The 24062-nt window shown below is 44.4% G+C and overlaps 1 protein-coding gene across 3 annotated transcripts in view; it reads right to left on the bottom strand.

Annotated features, from left to right (window-relative positions):
- Positions 1-1443: 1443 nt before the first annotated feature.
- Positions 1444-24062, bottom strand: part of LOC132832212 (C-C chemokine receptor type 3-like) — a 47907-nt gene continuing 25288 nt past the window's right edge. For all 3 annotated transcript variants that reach the window (XM_060850003.1, XM_060850001.1, XM_060850002.1), the window contains exon 3: positions 1444-2699. In XM_060850003.1, the coding sequence (XP_060705986.1) occupies positions 1638-2681 (1044 nt within the window). In that variant the 5' untranslated portion in view covers positions 2682-2699 and the 3' untranslated portion in view covers positions 1444-1637. The remainder of the gene's footprint in view (positions 2700-24062) is intronic.

Here is a 24062-nt window from a genome sequence, read left to right on the forward strand (position 1 = left end):
TTGTGCTCTGTGTATCAGAGCGTGAATGAGCCCACCTTAACATTGTCTGTAGAAATCACACAGAATGTGGAGACCATTCCATCAAGGACAGGCTGAGCAGACAGACACATAGGCCCTGAATAGAAACAGATGGTTGATAGAGAATTAATGTAACTGAAGGAGACCATTCAATCCATTGTGTCTGTGCTGGGTTAATAGAGAGTTACACAGCTGTAGCTCTCCTTCCTGCAGTCGGTACGTAAACTGCCAGGTCAGTGGTTAGCACTGCTGCCTCACAGTACCAGAGACGCAGGTTCAATTTCAGCCTCGGGTGATTGGCTGTGTGGAGTTTGCACATTCTCCCCATGTCTGTGTGGATTTCCTATGTGTGTTCCGATTTCCTCCCATAATCCAAAGATATGCACGTTAGGTGAACTGGCCATGCTAAATGCCCATAGTGTTCAGGAATGTGTAGGTTAGGTGCATTAGTCACAGGAAATTTAGAGTAATAGGGTAGGGGAATGGGTCTGGGTGGGTTACACTTCAGAGGGTCAGCGTGGACCTATTGGACCGAATTTCCTGTTTCCACACTGTAGGGATTCTAAGTAGAGTACTTTTTTTAAATGGAGTGTGAGTTTCTGCTTCTACCTTCTTCCAGGCACTGAACTCCAGACTATCCTTAGAGCGAAAAAAAAGCCTTGTCATCTCCATTTTACTGATTTCTTTATGTTGGAGTGATTTCTGACAATGCTGGAGACTCTGGTGGCAATGCAAATGGCTGACGTGGAAGCCCATGTGGCTGCCATCTTGGTTTTGAGGCCTAGTAGGTGGCATCAATCCAGTGCTCTAGCCTGCAGCTAAACCTGACGACTGTTGAGCTGCCATCCTGGGAAGTGTGACGTAGGTACCATGTGAAAGACACTTGCCTCCTCTCCTAGGATAGCCATGTGTTAGCTCCCCATCAGCCACTGGGCCAGACTCCTTGCTGGTATTGGTCAGCCTGCTAGTCCAGCATGGATGATTGAGGCTCGGTTGGGGACTGTGTTGGAGGATGATCAAGTGTGGCATCTGGAAACCGTATCAGGATCATTCCTGAATTACACTTCGAGTTTGGGATCACCCTCGATTTCAAAAATCAATGCTATTTCAGCCACTCCCTGTTGCTATGTGCAAGCTCTTTACCATGGGGCTTACATTAGTTCTATGTCTGACAAATTATTCTGTAATCCAATATTAGACTGCACAGTAGTTGAGTAACAAGCACAATAAGATTTTTATTTATGTCATTTTCTGAATGTAATATTTTCAACGTAAGCAAACTTAGTTTAATCAATTAAAACAGTTATCCAACCATGAAATATGGAAACAAAAAAAAACACAAGCTTTGAGAAGCAAAGTTGTTTTAGGAAGTAAATTATGAACAATTGTTAACTAAATTTGTGCTAAGAATCGGGGCTAGAAATAAAACTACACACAGATGTTTCTAAATCCTTGTAAAAATGTTGTAATGTTTGTAAAATGAAAATTGTAATTTTTTGCTGTTACTCTTATTACAATTGATCTGTCTTGATTACAGTACATTAAAAAGATTGGAATATTTAAGTTGAACAAAAAGAATACAAATTTCCTCAAACATGCATTCTGTCAGAAGCGTCAGACTACCAGTTATTTGTTGTATCGTTACCCATGGAACCATCAGAATATTCCATGTGGACATTCCTGGTGACAAATTGCCGCTGGTGAAACAGCAGACCACACGGCAAATAATGGTCACAAAAGTGAATCAAGTGTCTTCTAAACTTTTCTCCAACAAAGGCGTAAAAAATGGGATTGAGACAACAGTGAAAATAAGCCACGGTGTAGGAGATGGTGTGGGCGTAATCCAGTTGACTTTCCAAATAACAGTCCTCAAACTGCAGGATCTGAAGCTCCTCCAGGGATCTTAAGAAGATCACCACGTTGTAAGGTGCCCAACAGAAGAAGAACACCACCACAATGGTGAATATAACTCGCAGTGTCCTGTGTTTCTGGACTGTTCTGCACTTTATCAATGTCTGAATTATCCTAACATAGCAGTACACTATGATAATAAACGGAAGGACAAAGAACACTATATTTTGTTGATAAAATCTCAACAGTTTCCAAGGAACAGCTGTATCCTGGGGGTAAATATTGTCGCAGGTTTCTCTGTCGTATTCCTCATCTAAGTCAACAAAGATAAAATCAGGGATGGTTGCTAATGTACTGGTCAGCCAAACGATCACACTTGTGACTGTTGCATAGCGAACTTTTCTAGATCTTGCAGCAGAGACAGCATGAACAACTGCGAGGTACCGGTCAATTGTCATCAGTGTCAGGAACATGATGCCACTGTAAAACCCGATGTAAAACACACCACTCATTAACTTGCACATGGTCACTCCAAAGATCCATCCCTTTAAATGATGGACCACCCAGAAAGGGAGGCAAATAGCAGAAAGCAAATCTGAAATGGCAAGGTTAAGAATGAATATATTTGTAATGCTTTTTAGATATTCATATTTCACAAGCACCAGTAAAACCAATCCGTTTCCAATGAGACTGAGCATTAAAACGATCAGGTAGAAGCTGGGCATCAGTGCTGCTCCGAATGAATTGACGCTTTCCTTCTCGCACAAGTATTCATAATCTCCGGTCGGCAGCTCCGTTGTGCTGAGCATCATTCACAATCTGGAAGGGACCTGTTTCCACAACACAAAACATAATTATTTACACACCTCGCACAGGCAGTGCTATTCCTTAGAAACTCTGAAATGGTACCATCAAATCCAACATGCCTGTCCAAAACCCTTCCTCTGCCTACTCTCCACACTATTTAAACCTCCACCAAAACAGCCGAGAGATGCATTTCACCTCAAACTGGCCACGTGTTGGAATCCCATCAATTCATTTCATCTGATGGATAGTTCTGGCAGCGTCTGCTCACTTCCACAGGACAGACCACTTGGTCCCTTGAATGTGCTCCATAGTTCAAGAAGGTCAGGGATGATTTGATTGACAATCCTCAGTTCTACTTTCCCTGTCCTTTGCCCGTGGCCCTCGATTCCATCACTGATTATGAACCTGTCTCTCTCAGCCTTGAATATACTTTCAATGGCCCAGCCTTGATAGCACTATGTGGTAAAGAATGCCACACACTCATTATCCTCTGAGGGAAGAAGTTCATTCTCATCTCTGTCTTAAATGGGCAATCCCTTAAACTGAGCATCTGTCCCCTGATCCTATGCTCTCCCCAAGGGGAGACAACCTCTTTGCAACTACCCCCCCACCCCTGTCAAACTCCTTCAGAATCTTAAATCTTACAATAGGGTATCCTGTCATTCTTCTGATCTCCCGAGGGTACGAGCCCAATCAACTGAATCCTGCCTCATAAAAGCTTACACCTTCCAAGCAAATCATTCTTCTGACAAAATGCATGACCTCATGATGATCTGTGTCAAACTTCACCTGTCAATTACCTGCATGATTCTGCATGTTTATGCATGGCCTCGATTCTGTCATTAGTGGCAGCCCTCCTCAGTATTGGCTATAGTTCCCCATCCCCATTTCACATAAATGAAGAAGACATTAATCAAATGATGTAGAAAGACTGTAGAAGAGGCAATTCAGCCCAGCACACCTGGACCCCACCCTGGAAGAGCTACATATCAGTTCCAATCTCATACTGTTTCCTGGTTGGTCCGTAATCATTTTCTCTTTCAGTAAATAATTGTCATCTGCTGAAACTTAACTGCACACATGCACCAATGCAGAAACATGATTGTGTATAAATCTAGAAATGTATATGTGCAACAATCTGAAAACATGCATGTGCACCAATATGGAAACACACATGTGCACTAGTCAGGAAACATGCATGTGCAGCAATCTGAAAATCCACATGTGCACCAATCTGGAAACATGCATGTGCACCAATATGAAACACACATGTGCACCAGTCAAGAAACATGCATGTGCACCAATCCAGAAACACATATGTGCACCAATCTGGAAACATGCATGTGCACCAGGCAGGAGACATGCATGTGCACTAATCCGGAAACACACATGTGCACCAATCAGGAAACATGCATGTGCACCAATCCAGACATACGCATGTGCACCAATCCAGAAACACACATGTACACCAATCTGGAAACATGCATGGGCATCAATCCAGAAACATGCGTGTGCACCAATCTGGAATTACACATGTGCACCAATCCAGAAACACAATGTGTACCAATCAGGAAGCATGCATGTGCACTAATCCTGAAATGCATATGTGCCCCAATCTGGAAACATGCATGTGCACTAATATGGAAACACACATGTGCACCAATCTGGAAACATACATGTGCACCAGACAGGAAACATACATGTGCACCAATCAGGAAACACATTTGTGCACCAATCCAGAAACATGCATGAGCACCAATCCGGAAACACACTTGTGCACCAACCTGGAAACACACATGTGCACCAATATGGAAACACACATGTGCACCAACACGGAGACATGCATATGCACCAATATGGAATCACACATGGGCACCAGTCAGGAAACACGCATGTGCACCAATCTGGAGACTTCCATGTGCACTAATTCAGATACACACATGTGCTCCAACCTGGAAACATACATGCGCAACAGTCAGGAAATATGGACGTGCACCAACCCAGAAACACACATGTGCACCAACCTGAAGACATGCATGTGCACCGATCCAGAAAGACACAAGTGCATCAATATGGAAACACGTATGTGCACCAATCCAGGAACACATGCGCACCAATCCGGAAACAAACGTGTGCATGAATATAGAAACACACATGTGTGCACCAATCTGGAAACATGCATATGCATCAATATGGAAACATTCAGGTGCAAACATCTGGTAACACACAAGTGCACAAATCTGGAATCACGCATGTGCACCAATCAGAAAACACGCATGTGCACTAATATAGAAACACACATGGGCACCAATCCAGAATCACACACGTGCACCAAACCGGAAACATACATGTGCACCAATCTGGAAACACGCATGTGCACCAATCAGGAAACACACACATGCACAAACCTGGAAACACACACATGCACCAATCTGGAAAGACACATGTGTACCAATCTGGAAACCCACATGCAACAATCTGGAAACATACATGTGCACTAATCTGGAAACATGCATGTGCACCAGTCAGGAAACACGCATGTGCACCAATCCAGAAACACAAATGTGCACCAATCTGGAAACATGCATGTGCATCAATCAGGAACCACGCAAGTGCACCAATCCAGAAACACACATGTGTACCAATCTGGAAACATGCATGTGCACCAATCCAGAAAAACAAATGTGCACCAATCTGGAAACATGCATGTGCACCAGTCAGGAAACACGCATGTGCACCAATCCAGAAACACAAATGTGCGCCAGTCAGGAAACATGCATGTGCACCAATCCAGAAATACAAATGTGCACCAATCTGGAAACATGCATGTGCACCAGTCAGGAAACACGCATGTGCACCAATCCAGAAACACAAATGTGCACCAGTCAGGAAACATGCATGTGCACCAATCCAGAAACACAAATTTGCACCAGTCAGGAAACATGCATGTGCACCAATCCAGAAATACAAATGTGCACCAATCTGGAAACAGGCATGTGCACCAATCAGGAAACACATATGTGCACCAATCCAAAAACATATATGTGCAGCAATCCAGAAACACATATGTGCACCAATATGGAAACATACATGTGCACCAACCTGGAGACATGCATGTGCAGCAATATGGAAACACACATGCGCACCAGTCAGGAAACGCGCATGTGCACCAACTCAGAAACACACATGTGCACCAACCTGGAGACATGCCTGTGCACTAATCCCGATACATACATGTGCTCCAAACTGGAAACACACATGCGCACCAATCCAGAAACACACATGTGCACCAATCCAGAAACACACATGCGCACCAATCCGGAAACATACGTGTGCGTGAATATAGAAACACACATGTGTACATCAAGCTGGAAACAAGCATGTGCATCAATCAGGCAACACGCACGTGCACGATATGGAAACATTCTGGTGCAAAAATCTGGAAACACACAAGTGCACAAATCTGGAATCTCGCATGTGCACCAATCAGAAAACACGCATGTGCACTAATATAGAAACACACATGGGTACCAATCCAGAAACACACACGTGCACCAAACCAGAAACATACATGTGCACCAATCTGGAATTACACATGTGCACCAATCCAGAAACACAATGTGTACCAATCAGGAAGCATGCATGTGCACTAATCCTGAAATGCATATGTGCCCCAATCTGGAAACATGCATGTGCACTAATATGGAAACATACATATGCACCAGACAGGAAACATACATGTGCACCAATCAGGAAACACACTTGTGCACCAATCCAGAAACATGCATGAGCACCAAACCGGAAACACACTTGTGCACCAACCTGGAAACACACACATGTGCACCAATATGGAAACACACATGTGCACCAACACGGAGACATGCATGTGCACCAATATGGAATCACACATGGGCACCAGTCAGGAAACACGCATGTGCACCAATCTGGAGACTTCCATGTGCACTAATTCAGATACACACATGTGCTCCAATCTGGAAATACACATGCGCAACAGTCAGGAAATATGGACGTGCACCAACCCAGAAACACACATGTGCACCAACCTGAAGACATGCATGTGCACCGATCCAGAAAGACACAAGTGCATCAATATGGAAACACGCATGTGCACCAATCCAGGAACACATGCGCACCAATCCGGAAACAAACGTGTGCATGAATATAGAAACACACATGTGTGCACCAATCTGGAAACATGCATATGCATCAATATGGAAACATTCAGGTGCAAAAATCTGGTAACACACAAGTGCACAAATCTGGAATCACGCATGTGCACCAATCAGAAAACACGCATGTGCACTAATATAGAAACACACATGGGCACCAATCCAGAAACACACACGTGCACCAAACCGGAAACATACATGTGCACCAACCTGGAAACACGCATGTGCACCAATCAGGAAACACACACATGCACAAACCTGGAAACACACACATGCACCAATCTGGAAAGACACATGTGTACCAATCTGGAAACCCACATGCAACAATCTGGAAACATACATGTGCACTAATCTGGAAACATGCATGTGCACCAATCAGGAAACACGCTTGTGCACTAATCCAGAAACACAAATGTGCGCCAATATAGAAACACACATGGGCACCAATCTGGAAACACGCTTGTGCACCAAACTGGAAACATACATGTGCACGAATCTGGAATCACGCATGTGCACCAATCAGAAAACACGGATGTGCACCAATATAGAAACACACATGGGCACCAAACCGGAAACATGCATGTGCACAAATTTGGAAACATGCATGTGCACAATCTGGAAACACACAATTGCATCAATCAGGAAACACACATGTGCACCAATCCAGAAACACACATGTGCACCAATCAGGAAACACACATATGCAAAAATATGGAAACATGCATGTGCAAAAATCTGGAAACAGGCATGTGCACCAATCAGGAAACACATATGTGCACCAATCCAAAAACATATATGTGCAGCAATCCAGAAACACATATGTGCACCAATATGGAAACATACATGTGCACCAACCTGGAGACATGCATGTGCAGCAATATGGAAACACACATGCGCACCAGTCAGGAAACGCGCATGTGCACCAACTCAGAAACACACATGTGCACCAACCTGGAGACATGCCTGTGCACTAATCCCGATACATACATGTGCTCCAAACTGGAAACACACATGCGCACCGATCCGGAAACACACATGTGCACCAATCCAGAAACACACATGCGCACCAATCCGGAAACATACGTGTGCGTGAATATAGAAACACACATGTGTACACCAATCTGGAAACAAGCATGTGCATCAATCAGGCAACACGCACGTGCACGATATGGAAACATTCTGGTGCAAAAATCTGGAAACACACAAGTGCACAAATCTGGAATCTCGCATGTGCACCAATCAGAAAACACGCATGTGCACTAATATAGAAACACACATGGGTACCAATCCAGAAACACACACGTGCACCAAACCGGAAACATACATGTGCACCAATCTGGAATTACACATGTGCACCAATCCAGAAACACAATGTGTACCAATCAGGAAGCATGCATGTGCACTAATCCTGAAATGCATATGTGCCCCAATCTGGAAACATGCATGTGCACTAATATGGAAACATACATATGCACCAGACAGGAAACATACATGTGCACCAATCAGGAAACACACTTGTGCACCAATCCAGAAACATGCATGAGCACCAAACCGGAAACACACTTGTGCACCAACCTGGAAACACACACATGTGCACCAATATGGAAACACACATGTGCACCAACACGGAGACATGCATGTGCACCAATATGGAATCACACATGGGCACCAGTCAGGAAACACGCATGTGCACCAATCTGGAGACTTCCATGTGCACTAATTCAGATACACACATGTGCTCCAATCTGGAAATACACATGCGCAACAGTCAGGAAATATGGACGTGCACCAACCCAGAAACACACATGTGCACCAACCTGAAGACATGCATGTGCACCGATCCAGAAAGACACAAGTGCATCAATATGGAAACACGCATGTGCACCAATCCAGGAACACATGCGCACCAATCCGGAAACAAACGTGTGCATGAATATAGAAACACACATGTGTGCACCAATCTGGAAACATGCATATGCATCAATATGGAAACATTCAGGTGCAAAAATCTGGTAACACACAAGTGCACAAATCTGGAATCACGCATGTGCACCAATCAGAAAACACGCATGTGCACTAATATAGAAACACACATGGGCACCAATCCAGAAACACACACGTGCACCAAACCGGAAACATACATGTGCACCAATCTGGAAACACGCATGTGCACCAATCAGGAAACACACACATGCACAAACCTGGAAACACACACATGCACCAATCTGGAAAGACACATGTGTACCAATCTGGAAACCCACATGCAACAATCTGGAAACATACATGTGCACTAATCTGGAAACATGCATGTGCACCAATCAGGAAACACGCTTGTGCACTAATCCAGAAACACAAATGTGCGCCAATATAGAAACACACATGGGCACCAATCTGGAAACACACTTGTGCACCAAACTGGAAACATACATGTGCACGAATCTGGAATCACGCATGTGCACCAATCAGAAAACACGGATGTGCACCAATATAGAAACACACATGGGCACCAAACCGGAAATACGCACGTGCACCAAACTGGAAACATGCATGTGCACAAATTTGGAAACATGCATGTGCACAATCTGGAAACACACAATTGCATCAATCAGGAAACACACATGTGCACCAATCCAGAAACACACATGTGCACCAATCAGGAAACACACATATGCAAAAATATGGAAACATGCATGTGCAAAAATCTGGAAACATGCTTGTGTACCAATCCAGAAACACACGTGCACCAATCTGGAAACATACATGAACCAATCTGGAAACACACGCATGCATCAATCCAGAAACACAAATGTGCACCAATCAGGAAACACGCATGTGCACCAGTCAGGAAACACGCATGTGCACCAATCCAGAAACACAAATGTGCACCAATCAGGAAACACGCATGTGCACCAATCCAGAAACACAAATGTGCACCAATCTGGAAACATGCATGTGCACCAGTCAGGAAACACGCATGTGCATCAATCCAGAAACACAAATGTGCACCAATCAGGAAACACGCATGTGCACCAATCCAGAAACACAAATGTGCACCAGTCTGGAAACATGCATGTGCACCAATCCAGAAACACAAGTGTGCACCAATCTGGAAACACGCATGTGCACCAGTCAGGAAACACACATGTGCACCAATCCAGAAACACAAATGTGCACCAATGTGGAAACACACACGTGTACCAATCTGGAAACATGCCTGTGCATCAATCAGGAACCACGCAAGTGCACCAATCCAGAAACACACATGTGTACCAATCTGGAAACACGCATGTGCACCAATCCAGAAACACAAATGTGCACCAATCTGGAAACATGCATGTGCACCAGTCAGGAAACACGCATGTGCACCAATCCAGAAATACAAATGTGCACCAATCTGGAAACAGGCATGTGCACCAATCAGGAAACACATATGTGCACCAATCCAAAAACATATATGTGCAGCAATCCAGAAACACATATGTGCACCAATATGGAAACACACATGTGCACCAACCTGGAGACATGCATGTGCACTAATCCCAATATATACATGTGCTCCAAACTGGAAACACACATGCGCACCAATCCAGAAACACACATGTGCACCAGTCAGGAAACACACATGGGCACTAACCCGGAAATACACATGTGCACCAACCTGGAGACATGCATGTGCACCAATCCGGAAACACATATGTGCACCAATCCAGAAACACACATGCGTACCAATCCGGAAACACACGTGTGCACAAATATAGGAACTCACATGTGTGCACCAATCTGGAAACATGCATGTACACCAATCAGGCAACACGCACGTGCACCAATATGGAAACATGCAGGTGCAAAAATCTGGAAACACATATGTGCACAAATCTGGAATCACGCATGTGCACCAATCACTAAACACACATGTGCACCAATATAGAAACACACATGGGCACCAATCCGGAAACACGCACCTGCACCACACTGGAATCATGCATGTGCACCAATCTGGAAACACGCATGTGCACCAATTAGGAAACACACATTTGCACCAATCAGGGAACACACACATGCACCAACCTGGAATCACACACATGCACCAATCAGGAAACACACATGTGTACCAGTCTGGAAACCCACATGCAACAATCTGGAATCATGCATGTGCACCAATCTGGAAACATGCATGTGCACCAATATAGAAACACACATGGGCATCAATCCGGAAACACGCACATACACTAAACTGGAAACATACGTGTGCACAAATCTGGAATCACGCATGTGCACCAATCAGAAAACACGCACGTGCACCAATATAGAAACACACATGGGCACCAATCCGGAAACATGCACATGCACCACACTGGAATCATGCATGTGTACCAATCTGGAAACACACATGTGTACCAATCAGGAAACATGCAAGTGCACTAATCCAGAAACACAAATGTGCACCCAATCAGGAAACACACATGTGCACAAATATGGAAACATGCATGTGCAAAAATCTGGAAACACACAAGTGCACAAATCTGGAATCTCGCATGTGCACCAATCAGAAAACACGCATGTGCACTAATATAGAAACACACATGGGTACCAATCCAGAAACACACACGTGCACCAAACCGGAAACATACATGTGCACCAATCTGGAATTACACATGTGCACCAATCCAGAAACACAATGTGTACCAATCAGGAAGCATGCATGTGCACTAATCCTGAAATGCATATGTGCCCCAATCTGGAAACATGCATGTGCACTAATATGGAAACATACATATGCACCAGACAGGAAACATACATGTGCACCAATCAGGAAACACACTTGTGCACCAATCCAGAAACATGCATGAGCACCAAACCGGAAACACACTTGTGCACCAACCTGGAAACACACACATGTGCACCAATATGGAAACACACATGTGCACCAACACGGAGACATGCATGTGCACCAATATGGAATCACACATGGGCACCAGTCAGGAAACACGCATGTGCACCAATCTGGAGACTTCCATGTGCACTAATTCAGATACACACATGTGCTCCAATCTGGAAATACACATGCGCAACAGTCAGGAAATATGGACGTGCACCAACCCAGAAACACACATGTGCACCAACCTGAAGACATGCATGTGCACCGATCCAGAAAGACACAAGTGCATCAATATGGAAACACGCATGTGCACCAATCCAGGAACACATGCGCACCAATCCGGAAACAAACGTGTGCATGAATATAGAAACACACATGTGTGCACCAATCTGGAAACATGCATATGCATCAATATGGAAACATTCAGGTGCAAAAATCTGGTAACACACAAGTGCACAAATCTGGAATCACGCATGTGCACCAATCAGAAAACACGCATGTGCACTAATATAGAAACACACATGGGCACCAATCCAGAAACACACACGTGCACCAAACCGGAAACATACATGTGCACCAATCTGGAAACACGCATGTGCACCAATCAGGAAACACACACATGCACAAACCTGGAAACACACACATGCACCAATCTGGAAAGACACATGTGTACCAATCTGGAAACCCACATGCAACAATCTGGAAACATACATGTGCACTAATCTGGAAACATGCATGTGCACCAATCAGGAAACACGCTTGTGCACTAATCCAGAAACACAAATGCGCGCCAATATAGAAACACACATGGGCACCAATCTGGAAACACGCTTGTGCACCAAACTGGAAACATACATGTGCACGAATCTGGAATCACGCATGTGCACCAATCAGAAAACACGGATGTGCACCAATATAGAAACACACATGGGCACCAAACCGGAAACATGCATGTTCACAAATTTGGAAACATGCATGTGCACAATCTGGAAACACACAATTGCATCAATCAGGAAACACACATGTGCACCAATCCAGAAACACACATGTGCACCAATCAGGAAACACACATATGCAAAAATATGGAAACATGCATGTGCAAAAATCTGGAAACAGGCATGTGCACCAATCAGGAAACACATATGTGCACCAATCCAAAAACATATATGTGCAGCAATCCAGAAACACATATGTGCACCAATATGGAAACATACATGTGCACCAACCTGGAGACATGCATGTGCAGCAATATGGAAACACACATGCGCACCAGTCAGGAAACGCGCATGTGCACCAACTCAGAAACACACATGTGCACCAACCTGGAGACATGCCTGTGCACTAATCCCGATACATACATGTGCTCCAAACTGGAAACACACATGCGCACCGATCCGGAAACACACATGTGCACCAATCCAGAAACACACATGCGCACCAATCCGGAAACATACGTGTGCGTGAATATAGAAACACACATGTGTACACCAATCTGGAAACAAGCATGTGCATCAATCAGGCAACACGCACGTGCACGATATGGAAACATTCTGGTGCAAAAATCTGGAAACACACAAGTGCACAAATCTGGAATCTCGCATGTGCACCAATCAGAAAACACGCATGTGCACTAATATAGAAACACACATGGGTACCAATCCAGAAACACACACGTGCACCAAACCGGAAACATACATGTGCACCAATCTGGAATTACACATGTGCACCAATCCAGAAACACAATGTGTACCAATCAGGAAGCATGCATGTGCACTAATCCTGAAATGCATATGTGCCCCAATCTGGAAACATGCATGTGCACTAATATGGAAACATACATATGCACCAGACAGGAAACATACATGTGCACCAATCAGGAAACACACTTGTGCACCAATCCAGAAACATGCATGAGCACCAAACCGGAAACACACTTGTGCACCAACCTGGAAACACACACATGTGCACCAATATGGAAACACACATGTGCACCAACACGGAGACATGCATGTGCACCAATATGGAATCACACATGGGCACCAGTCAGGAAACACGCATGTGCACCAATCTGGAGACTTCCATGTGCACTAATTCAGATACACACATGTGCTCCAATCTGGAAATACACATGCGCAACAGTCAGGAAATATGGACGTGCACCAACCCAGAAACACACATGTGCACCAACCTGAAGACATGCATGTGCACCGATCCAGAAAGACACAAGTGCATCAATATGGAAACACGCATGTGCACCAATCCAGGAACACATGCGCACCAATCCGGAAACAAACGTGTGCATGAATATAGAAACACACATGTGTGCACCAATCTGGAAACATGCATATGCATCAATATGGAAACATTCAGGTGCAAAAATCTGGTAACACACAAGTGCACAAATCTGGAATCACGCATGTGCACCAATCAGAAAACACGCATGTGCACTAATATAGAAACACACATGGGCACCAATCCAGAAACACACACGTGCACCAAACCGGAAACATACATGTGCACCAATCTGGAAACACGCATGTGCACCAATCAGGAAACACACACATGCACAAACCTGGAAACACACACATGCACCAATCTGGAAAGACACATGTGTACCAATCTGGAAACCCACATGCAACAATCTGGAAACATACATGTGCACTAATCTGGAAACATGCATGTGCACCAATCAGGAAACACGCTTGTGCACTAATCCAGAAACACAAATGTGCGCCAATATAGAAACACACATGGGCACCAATCTGGAAACACGCTTGTGCACCAAACTGGAAACATACATGTGCACGAATCTGGAATCACGCATGTGCACCAATCAGAAAACACGGATGTGCACCAATATAGAAACACACATGGGCACCAAACCGGAAATACGCACGTGCACCAAACTGGAAACATGCATGTGCACAAATTTGGAAACATGCATGTGCACAATCTGGAAACACACAATTGCATCAATCAGGAAACACACATGTGCACCAATCCAGAAACACACATGTGCACCAATCAGGAAACACACATATGCAAAAATATGGAAACATGCATGTGCAAAAATCTGGAAACATGCTTGTGTACCAATCCAGAAACACACGTGCACCAATCTGGAAACATACATGAACCAATCTGGAAACACACGCATGCATCAATCCAGAAACACAAATGTGCACCAATCAGGAAACACGCATGTGCACCAGTCAGGAAACACGCATGTGCACCAATCCAGAAACACAAATGTGCACCAATCAGGAAACACGCATGTGCACCAATCCAGAAACACAAATGTGCACCAATCTGGAAACATGCATGTGCACCAGTCAGGAAACACGCATGTGCATCAATCCAGAAACACAAATGTGCACCAATCAGGAAACACGCATGTGCACCAATCCAGAAACACAAATGTGCACCAGTCTGGAAACATGCATGTGCACCAATCCAGAAACACAAGTGTGCACCAATCTGGAAACACGCATGTGCACCAGTCAGGAAACACACATGTGCACCAATCCAGAAACACAAATGTGCACCAATGTGGAAACACACACGTGTACCAATCTGGAAACATGCCTGTGCATCAATCAGGAACCACGCAAGTGCACCAATCCAGAAACACACATGTGTACCAATCTGGAAACACGCATGTGCACCAATCCAGAAACACAAATGTGCACCAATCTGGAAACATGCATGTGCACCAGTCAGGAAACACGCATGTGCACCAATCCAGAAATACAAATGTGCACCAATCTGGAAACAGGCATGTGCACCAATCAGGAAACACATATGTGCACCAATCCAAAAACATATATGTGCAGCAATCCAGAAACACATATGTGCACCAATATGGAAACACACATGTGCACCAACCTGGAGACATGCATGTGCACTAATCCCAATATATACATGTGCTCCAAACTGGAAACACACATGCGCACCAATCCAGAAACACACATGTGCACCAGTCAGGAAACACACATGGGCACTAACCCGGAAATACACATGTGCACCAACCTGGAGACATGCATGTGCACCAATCCGGAAACACATATGTGCACCAATCCAGAAACACACATGCGTACCAATCCGGAAACACACGTGTGCACAAATATAGGAACTCACATGTGTGCACCAATCTGGAAACATGCATGTACACCAATCAGGCAACACGCACGTGCACCAATATGGAAACATGCAGGTGCAAAAATCTGGAAACACATATGTGCACAAATCTGGAATCACGCATGTGCACCAATCACTAAACACACATGTGCACCAATATAGAAACACACATGGGCACCAATCCGGAAACACGCACCTGCACCACACTGGAATCATGCATGTGCACCAATCTGGAAACACGCATGTGCACCAATTAGGAAACACACATTTGCACCAATCAGGGAACACACACATGCACCAACCTGGAATCACACACATGCACCAATCAGGAAACACACATGTGTACCAGTCTGGAAACCCACATGCAACAATCTGGAATCATGCATGTGCACCAATCTGGAAACATGCATGTGCACCAATATAGAAACACACATGGGCATCAATCCGGAAACACGCACATACACTAAACTGGAAACATACGTGTGCACAAATCTGGAATCACGCATGTGCACCAATCAGAAAACACGCACGTGCACCAATATAGAAACACACATGGGCACCAATCCGGAAACATGCACATGCACCACACTGGAATCATGCATGTGTACCAATCTGGAAACACACATGTGTACCAATCAGGAAACATGCAAGTGCACTAATCCAGAAACACAAATGTGCACCCAATCAGGAAACACACATGTGCACAAATATGGAAACATGCATGTGCAAAAATCTGGAAACATGCCTGAGTACCTATCCAGAAACACGTGTGCACCAGTCTGGAAACATACATGTGCACCAACAGGAAACACACACATGTACCAGTCAGGAAACACACATGTGCACCAATCTGGAAACATGCACGTGCACGAATATGGAGGCATGCATGTGCACCAGTCAGGAAACATGCATGTGCAACAATCCAGAAACACACATGTATACCATAGAGTCATAGAGATGTAATTGGGTTGGGATATCTGGTAAGGAAACAGGCATGTACACCAATCAGGAATCATGCATGTGCAGCAATATGGAAACACATATGAACCAATCTGGAAACACACGCATGCACTAATCTGGAAACACACATGTGCACCAATCTGGAAACATGCATGTGAATCAATCCAGAAACACGCATGTGCACCAATCTGGAAACATACATGTGTACCAATCCAGAAACAGAAATGTGCTCCAATCTGGAAACACGCATGTGCATCAGGCAGGAAACATGCATGTGCAGCAATATGGAAACACACTTGTGCACCAATCCAGAGACACACATGTGCATCAATCCAGAAACACATGTGTGCACCAATCTGGAAACATGCATGTACACCAATATGGAAACACGCATGTGCACCAATCAGAAAACATGTATGTGCACCAATCCAGAAACATACATGTGCACCAATCCAGAAACACACATGTGCAACAATCTGGAAACGTGCATTTGCACCAATCTCGAAACATGCACGTGCAACAATCAGGCAACATGCACGTGGACCAATCAGGAAACATGTATGTGAACCAATCCAAAAACACACATGTGCACCAAACCAGAAACACACATGTGCATCAATCTGGAACCGTGCATTTGCACCAATCAGGAAACATGCATGTGCAGCAATATGGAAACAACTATGAATCAATCCAGAAACACGCATGTGCACCAATCTGGAAACATACATGTGTACCAATCCAGAAACAGAAATGTGCTCCAATCTGGAAACACGCATGTGCATCAGACAGGAAACACGCATGTGCATCAATCTGGAACCGTGCATTTGCACCAATCAGGAAACATGCATGTGCACTAATCCAGAAACGCACATGTACACCAATCTGGAAACACACATGTGTACCAATCCGGATCCACACATGTGTACCATTATGGAAAGATGCACGTGCACAAATCAGGCAACAGGCACAAGCACCAATCTGGAAACACGCATGTGCACCAATCCAGATACACGCATGTGCACCAATCCAGATACACACATGTGCACCAATCCAAAAACACATATTTCCACCAATATAGAAACACACATGTGTACACCAATCGGGAAACATGCATGTGCACCAAAATGGAAATACGCATGTGCACCAATCAGGCAACATGAACGTGCGCCAATATGGAAACATGCATGCATACCAATCAGGAAACATGCACGTGCCCCAATCTGGAAACATACATGTGCACCAATCTGGAGACATACATGTGCACCAATCTGGAGACATGCATCTGCACCAATCCAGAAACATACATGTGCATCAACATGGAAACAAGCATGTGCAAAAATCTGGAAATACACATGTCCACCAATTTGGGAACACACATGTGCACCGATCTTGAAACACGCATGCACACCAATATGGAAACACGCTTGTGCACCAATCCAGAAATACAGATGTGCACCAACCTGGAAACATGCATGTGCACCAATACGGAAACACACTTGTACACCATCAGGAAACACACATGTGCACCAATCAGGAACATGCACATGCACCAATCTGGACACACACACATGTGCATCAATCCAGAAACACAAATGTGTACCAATCAGGAAACACACATGTGCACCAATCTGGAAACACACACGTGTGTCAATCTGGAACCATGCTTTTGCGCCAATCTGTAAACACACATGCGCCAATCTGGAAACACAATGTGCACTAATATGGAAGCATGCATGTGCACTTGTCAGGAAACACGCATGTGCACCAATCAGGAAACACTCATGTGCACCCATATGGAAACACAAATTTGCACCAATCTGGAAACATACATGTGCGCCAATCTGGAAACACGCATGTGCACCTATCCAGAAACACACATGTGCACTAATCTGGAAACATGCATGTGCACTAATATGGAAGCACACATGTGCACTAGTCAGGAAACATACATGTGCACCAATCCAGAAACACACATGTGTACCAATCAGGAAACATGCATATGCACCAATCAGGAAGCACGCATGTGCACCAATATGGAAACACACTTGTGCACCAATCGTGTAAAACACATGTGTACCAATCTGGAAACACGCATGTGCATCAATCTGGAAACATACTTGTACATCAATTTCCAAAAAAACATTTATGCCAATGCAGAAACACACATGTTCATCAAAACAGCTACACCACATCATCACATAGATTTCTAATGTTGTTATCTGCAGTAACAAAGTTTGCAACTGAAAAAAATGTTTTGCAGGGAGGATGTGATGGGTTAAAGAGAGTGAGAGGGTGGGTATGGAGTGAGGGGAAAGTGAGGGATTCTACTGACGGTTTATGAAGACGTGGTGTCACACCTTGCCTTTTTGTTCCTGCTGCCTCACTTTTGAAAACCAGTGATTCCATTACCAACTCTATCATTAGCATGGGTTCAAATCCCTTGGTGGCAACTGCTGAATTGGGATTAAGTTCATTGATCTACAATTGAAAACTACACTGAGTGATAGTGACCAGCTCTAGCCTGCAGATGACTCCAAACACGTGTAAGATACAAAAAAAACTGCAGATGCTAGAATCCAAAATAGACAGGCATGAGGTTGGTAGAACACAATAAGCCAGGCAGTATCAGGAGGTGGAGATGTTGACGTTTCAGGTGTAACCCTTCTTCAGGTCTGGGGGTAGGTGTGGGGAGAGTTGCAGATAAATTGGGTGGCAGGGCAGGGTGGTGAAGTGGGGAAAGGTGAAGACAGGTAGAGGATACGACCTGGTTGGTCAATGAGAGAAATGAATCTAGTCGGTAGCAGGGAGCAGTGGAAGGGAGGAGGAGGAGCTGGGAAGGGAGTCGGAGGAAGGGAAGGGAGATTATTTGGAATTGGAGAACTCAGGACTGTAGGCTGCCCAGGCAGAAGGTGAGGTGTTGTTCCTCCAATAGGCATTGTGGTTTGTTGCGGCAATGGAGGTGGCCAAGGATGGTCATGTCTGAAAGGGAGTGGGAAAGAGACTGATTATGGATAATCAACAAGGATTTGTGCATGGGAAATCATTAACTTGATTGAGTTTTTTGAAGAAGTAACGAAGAGGATTGATGAGAGCAGAGTGGTTGACGTGATGTATGTAGCCTTCAGTAAGGCATTTGACAAGGTTCCTCAGGGTAGTCTGGTGAGCAAGGTTAGATCTCATGGAATACAGGGAGACCTAGCCATTTGGATATAGAATTGGCTCAAAGTTAAAAGACAGAGGGTGGTGGCGGAGGGTTGCCTTAGAGTCTGGAGGCCTGTGACCAGTGGGTCCACTGCTTTTCATTACTTATATAAATGATTTGGATGTGAACATAGGGGGTATAGTTCGTAAGTTTGCAGATTACACCAAAATTGGAGGGGTAGTAGGCAGCGAAGTAGGTTGCCTCAGATTACAACGGGGTCAGATGGGCCAATGGGCCGAGGAGTGGCAGATGGAGTTTAATTTAGATAAATGAGAGGTGCTGCATTTTGGTAAGGCAAATCACGACAGGACTTATACATTTAATGTTAAGGTCCTGGGGAGTGTTGCTTGGAGTGCAGGTTCATAATTCCTTGAAAGTGGAGTCATAAGTAGATAAGATAGTGAGGAGGTGTTTGGTATGCTTTCCTTCATTGGTCAGTGCATTGAGTACAGGAGTTGGGAGGTCATGTTGCGGCTGTACAGGACATTGGTTAGGCCACTTTTGGAATATTGTGTGCAGTTCCGGTCTCCGTCCTATTGGAAGGGTGTTGTGAAACTTGAAAGGATGCAGAAAAGATTTACAAGGATGTTGCCAGGGTTGGAGGGTTTGAGCTACAGGAAGAGGCTGAATAGGCTGAGGATTGTCTTCTCTGGAGTGTCAGAGGCTGAGGAGTGACCATATAGAAGTTTATAAAATCATGAACGGCGTGGACAAGGTAAGAAGATGAGATATTCCAATCTGTACATCTCTATGACTCTAACATCACATCAGAAATACTGCACCTCCAACAGTGCAGTGTTCACCTGTTACTGCACTGGAGAGTCAGCTTTGATTTTGATGTTCAAATCCTGGAGTCAGGCCTGAATGCAGAAGCCCCCGAGCCAGAAGACAAGATTGCTCCTAATCAAGCCACAGGCAGAAATAGGCACTATTTAAAAGAATCGTGCAGTAGTATTTGTCCACAGAAACTTATCATTCAGGTAAATCATTGAGTCACAGCTGAGTCTTGGCTGTTTTTGTTGTTTCTTCCCACCTCCTTCACCTAAACCTATCATCATGTCTTCCAGGGACCACAGTCTGAGCTAAACTACATTGTCACGTGGATAACAACACACGTGATAATTAAAGGCAAATGGGGTCTAACTCAATTGATTTCAGCTCTTTGATTGAAACGCAAAGAGGGTTAATGGAAAGGATGAAGCTTGCTTTTGTGTGAATATGGGCTTCCAAAGGCATTTGAAAAAATGTCACTTTAAAAACCATGTAGCAGAATTGAAGGCTATGAGATAACATGAATAATGAGAGGCTGGATACAAAATTGAAGCAGAGGGTGTTGTGAACTGATGCTGCTCAGACTTCTGTCCCCCAGGGGGCAGTATTACTGTGTTATTGTAACAAATGGATACACTAATACAGTTAATGATAAAGCAACAGTCAGATGATTGCCATCAGAGCAAGATGAGGGGACAGAAACAAGGGTGAAAGAACTTACAGAACCACACAGTTTACAGTTGAAACTGTACCATGGAGCTGTGTTTAATATCCAAATATCAATATTGATTTTACAGTGCAAAGAAAAGAGAGTGGGCTTGCACCATTTTTGCAATGGCTGGGCAGTGTAGTATAGACACCCAATACCCAGAGAACTTGGTAAACCATAGTAGTTACTACAGAGTTCTTGAGTAACTAAAAACACAGCACAAGACATGCTGACATCTCAGTTCAAGCAGCATCCAATGTGCAGCGAAATCAACGTTTCGGGCAAAAGCTGCCCGAAACATCGATTTCGCTGCTCCTTGGATGCTGTCTGAACTGCTGTGCTCTTCCAGCACCACTGATCCAGAATCTGGTTTCCAGCATCTGCAGTCATTGTTTTTACCATGCTGACATCTCTGACCTTGTAGCAGTGAATAGGCTCTCAAAATCATCAGATCTAAGTCCTTGAGGAAAGAGAAATAAACAAAAAGACTCCAATTGCTGGACAAAGGGACAGAGGACTTTGCAGGTAAAGCAGCAACAAATTGTCGTGAATGTACGTTAGCCTTTAAACAAACACTGTAGCACTCAAAAAGGTCATTGCAGTGTCGTAACTGAGCAGGATGGCAGCACCAGTGAAGAGCCACAGCCAGGCAGAGGTTGGGAGCTCTGGAAGTGACAGATTCAGAGATCGCAGACAACATCAGAGTTGGAATGGATGACACATTCACGAAAGGAGCATCTAGTTCCTCCCACAGGCCACTCGTTATGTGAGTGGGATTTCCTTGAATCACATCCTTATATCCAACATCCTTATATGTTCGATGAGGATGTTCGCCACTCTTCTCCTGTTTCAGTTCTCAAAAAGTGATGACTGATTTATGACTGTAGCCCAACTCATTCAATAAAAACTTCCAATCTGCTTTGGAGAATTGCGCACTTCTGGATCCCAGTCTTGGGGTTTGAGTTGCATAATGGTCCTTGAACATTTGTTCTTCTTTTCACTGAAAAATAAACGATGTTTCATCTCCTGCACCTATGCCGATGAAGTCTCTTAACTTGTCTTGTAACATTCTGTGCCTACAGTATCCTGCTAACCAACATAAGCTAATTTAAACCGATTAGGCAATCTTGCAGTCTGGCAGATCCACTTCAAAACAGAAACAAAGAATTCCCGTCAAGAGAAAAATTCTGGTCAACGTGTTTATTTTTAACAGAGAAGATCTAAGAGGTTAGAAATGATCAGAAATATAATTCAGGCCATTGCTTTCAGCTGAAATTAAAGAGTTACATCTAAAAGTTTAGACCTTTATTTTCCAAGTGAGAAGGTTTAATGTGGAATTTAAACTAGATCGAAAGCACCTATTTTAATATTGGTTGACAACTTAACCGTGGTTAAAAACAGTGAACACACAGCCAGCAAATATCCAACAAAGGGTTCAGGAGGAACACATCTTCAGCTTAGAGTTCAAACTAAAATGTCTAGAATAAGCTGTAAAGGGCAGGAATTCATGGGGGCACCATGACTTGAAGCGTCAGAAGACGCCATTGTTAAACAAAAATATTAATAGCCAGTTAGGTCACCCACTGCGAGTAAACACAGTGCCGCAAGCAGGAATTAGCAACAATTTTAACAAGAATTCCCGAAGTTCTCAGCCTTAGAGAAGCTCAAACAAGAGATAAGCTCAAATAAGAGCACCATACTATACTGCAAAAGGAGGCTAAGCCAACATGCTTGTATTGTCTATAAGATGTATCTCAAACATTGCAAAAAGGCAAGGCACAGGTTACAGCTGACACACTATCAGGGAAGACTGTGGATCAGGCTGAAAAGGACGATTGAAGTCTTACTGGAGTCGTGTTGTACTGCAATTACCAGTATGTTACCAGTTACAGAGATGACACCAAGAGATATTTGCGCAGCCCAGAAAACAATTGAGGAGTGCACAAAGATCAGACAAATTGGCATGGTGGCTCAATGGTTAGTACTGCTGCCTCACAGTGTCAGGTTTGATTCTAGCCTTGGGTGACTGCCCATGTGCAGTTCTCCCCATGTCAACATGGTTTTCCTCCCACAGTCCAAAGATGTGCAGGTCAGGTGAATTGGCCATGCTAAATTGCCCAAAGTGTTAGGTGCATTAATCAGAGGGAAATGGGTCTGGGTGGGTTGCTCTTTGGAGGAAAAAGTGAGGTCTGCAGATGCTGGAGATCATAGCTGAAAATGTGTTGCTGGTTAAAGCACAGCAGGTCAGGCAGCATCCTAGGAACAGGAAATTCGACGTTTCGGGCCAGAGCCCTTCATCAGGAAAGAGGAGAGGGTGCCAGGCAGGCTAAGATAAAAGGTAGGGAGGAGGGACTTGGGGGAGGGGTGATGGAGATGTGATAGGTGGAAGGAGGTCAAGGTGAGGGTGATAGGCCGGAGTGGGGTGGGGGCGGAGAGGTCAGGAAGAGGATTGCAGGTTAGGAGGGTGGTGCTGAGTTCAAGGGAATCGACTGAGACAAGGTGGGGGGAGGGAAAATGAGGAAACTGGAGAAATCTGAG

This window comes from Hemiscyllium ocellatum, chromosome 34 (assembly GCF_020745735.1).
Source record: "Hemiscyllium ocellatum isolate sHemOce1 chromosome 34, sHemOce1.pat.X.cur, whole genome shotgun sequence".
Lineage (NCBI taxonomy): Eukaryota > Metazoa > Chordata > Chondrichthyes > Orectolobiformes > Hemiscylliidae > Hemiscyllium > Hemiscyllium ocellatum.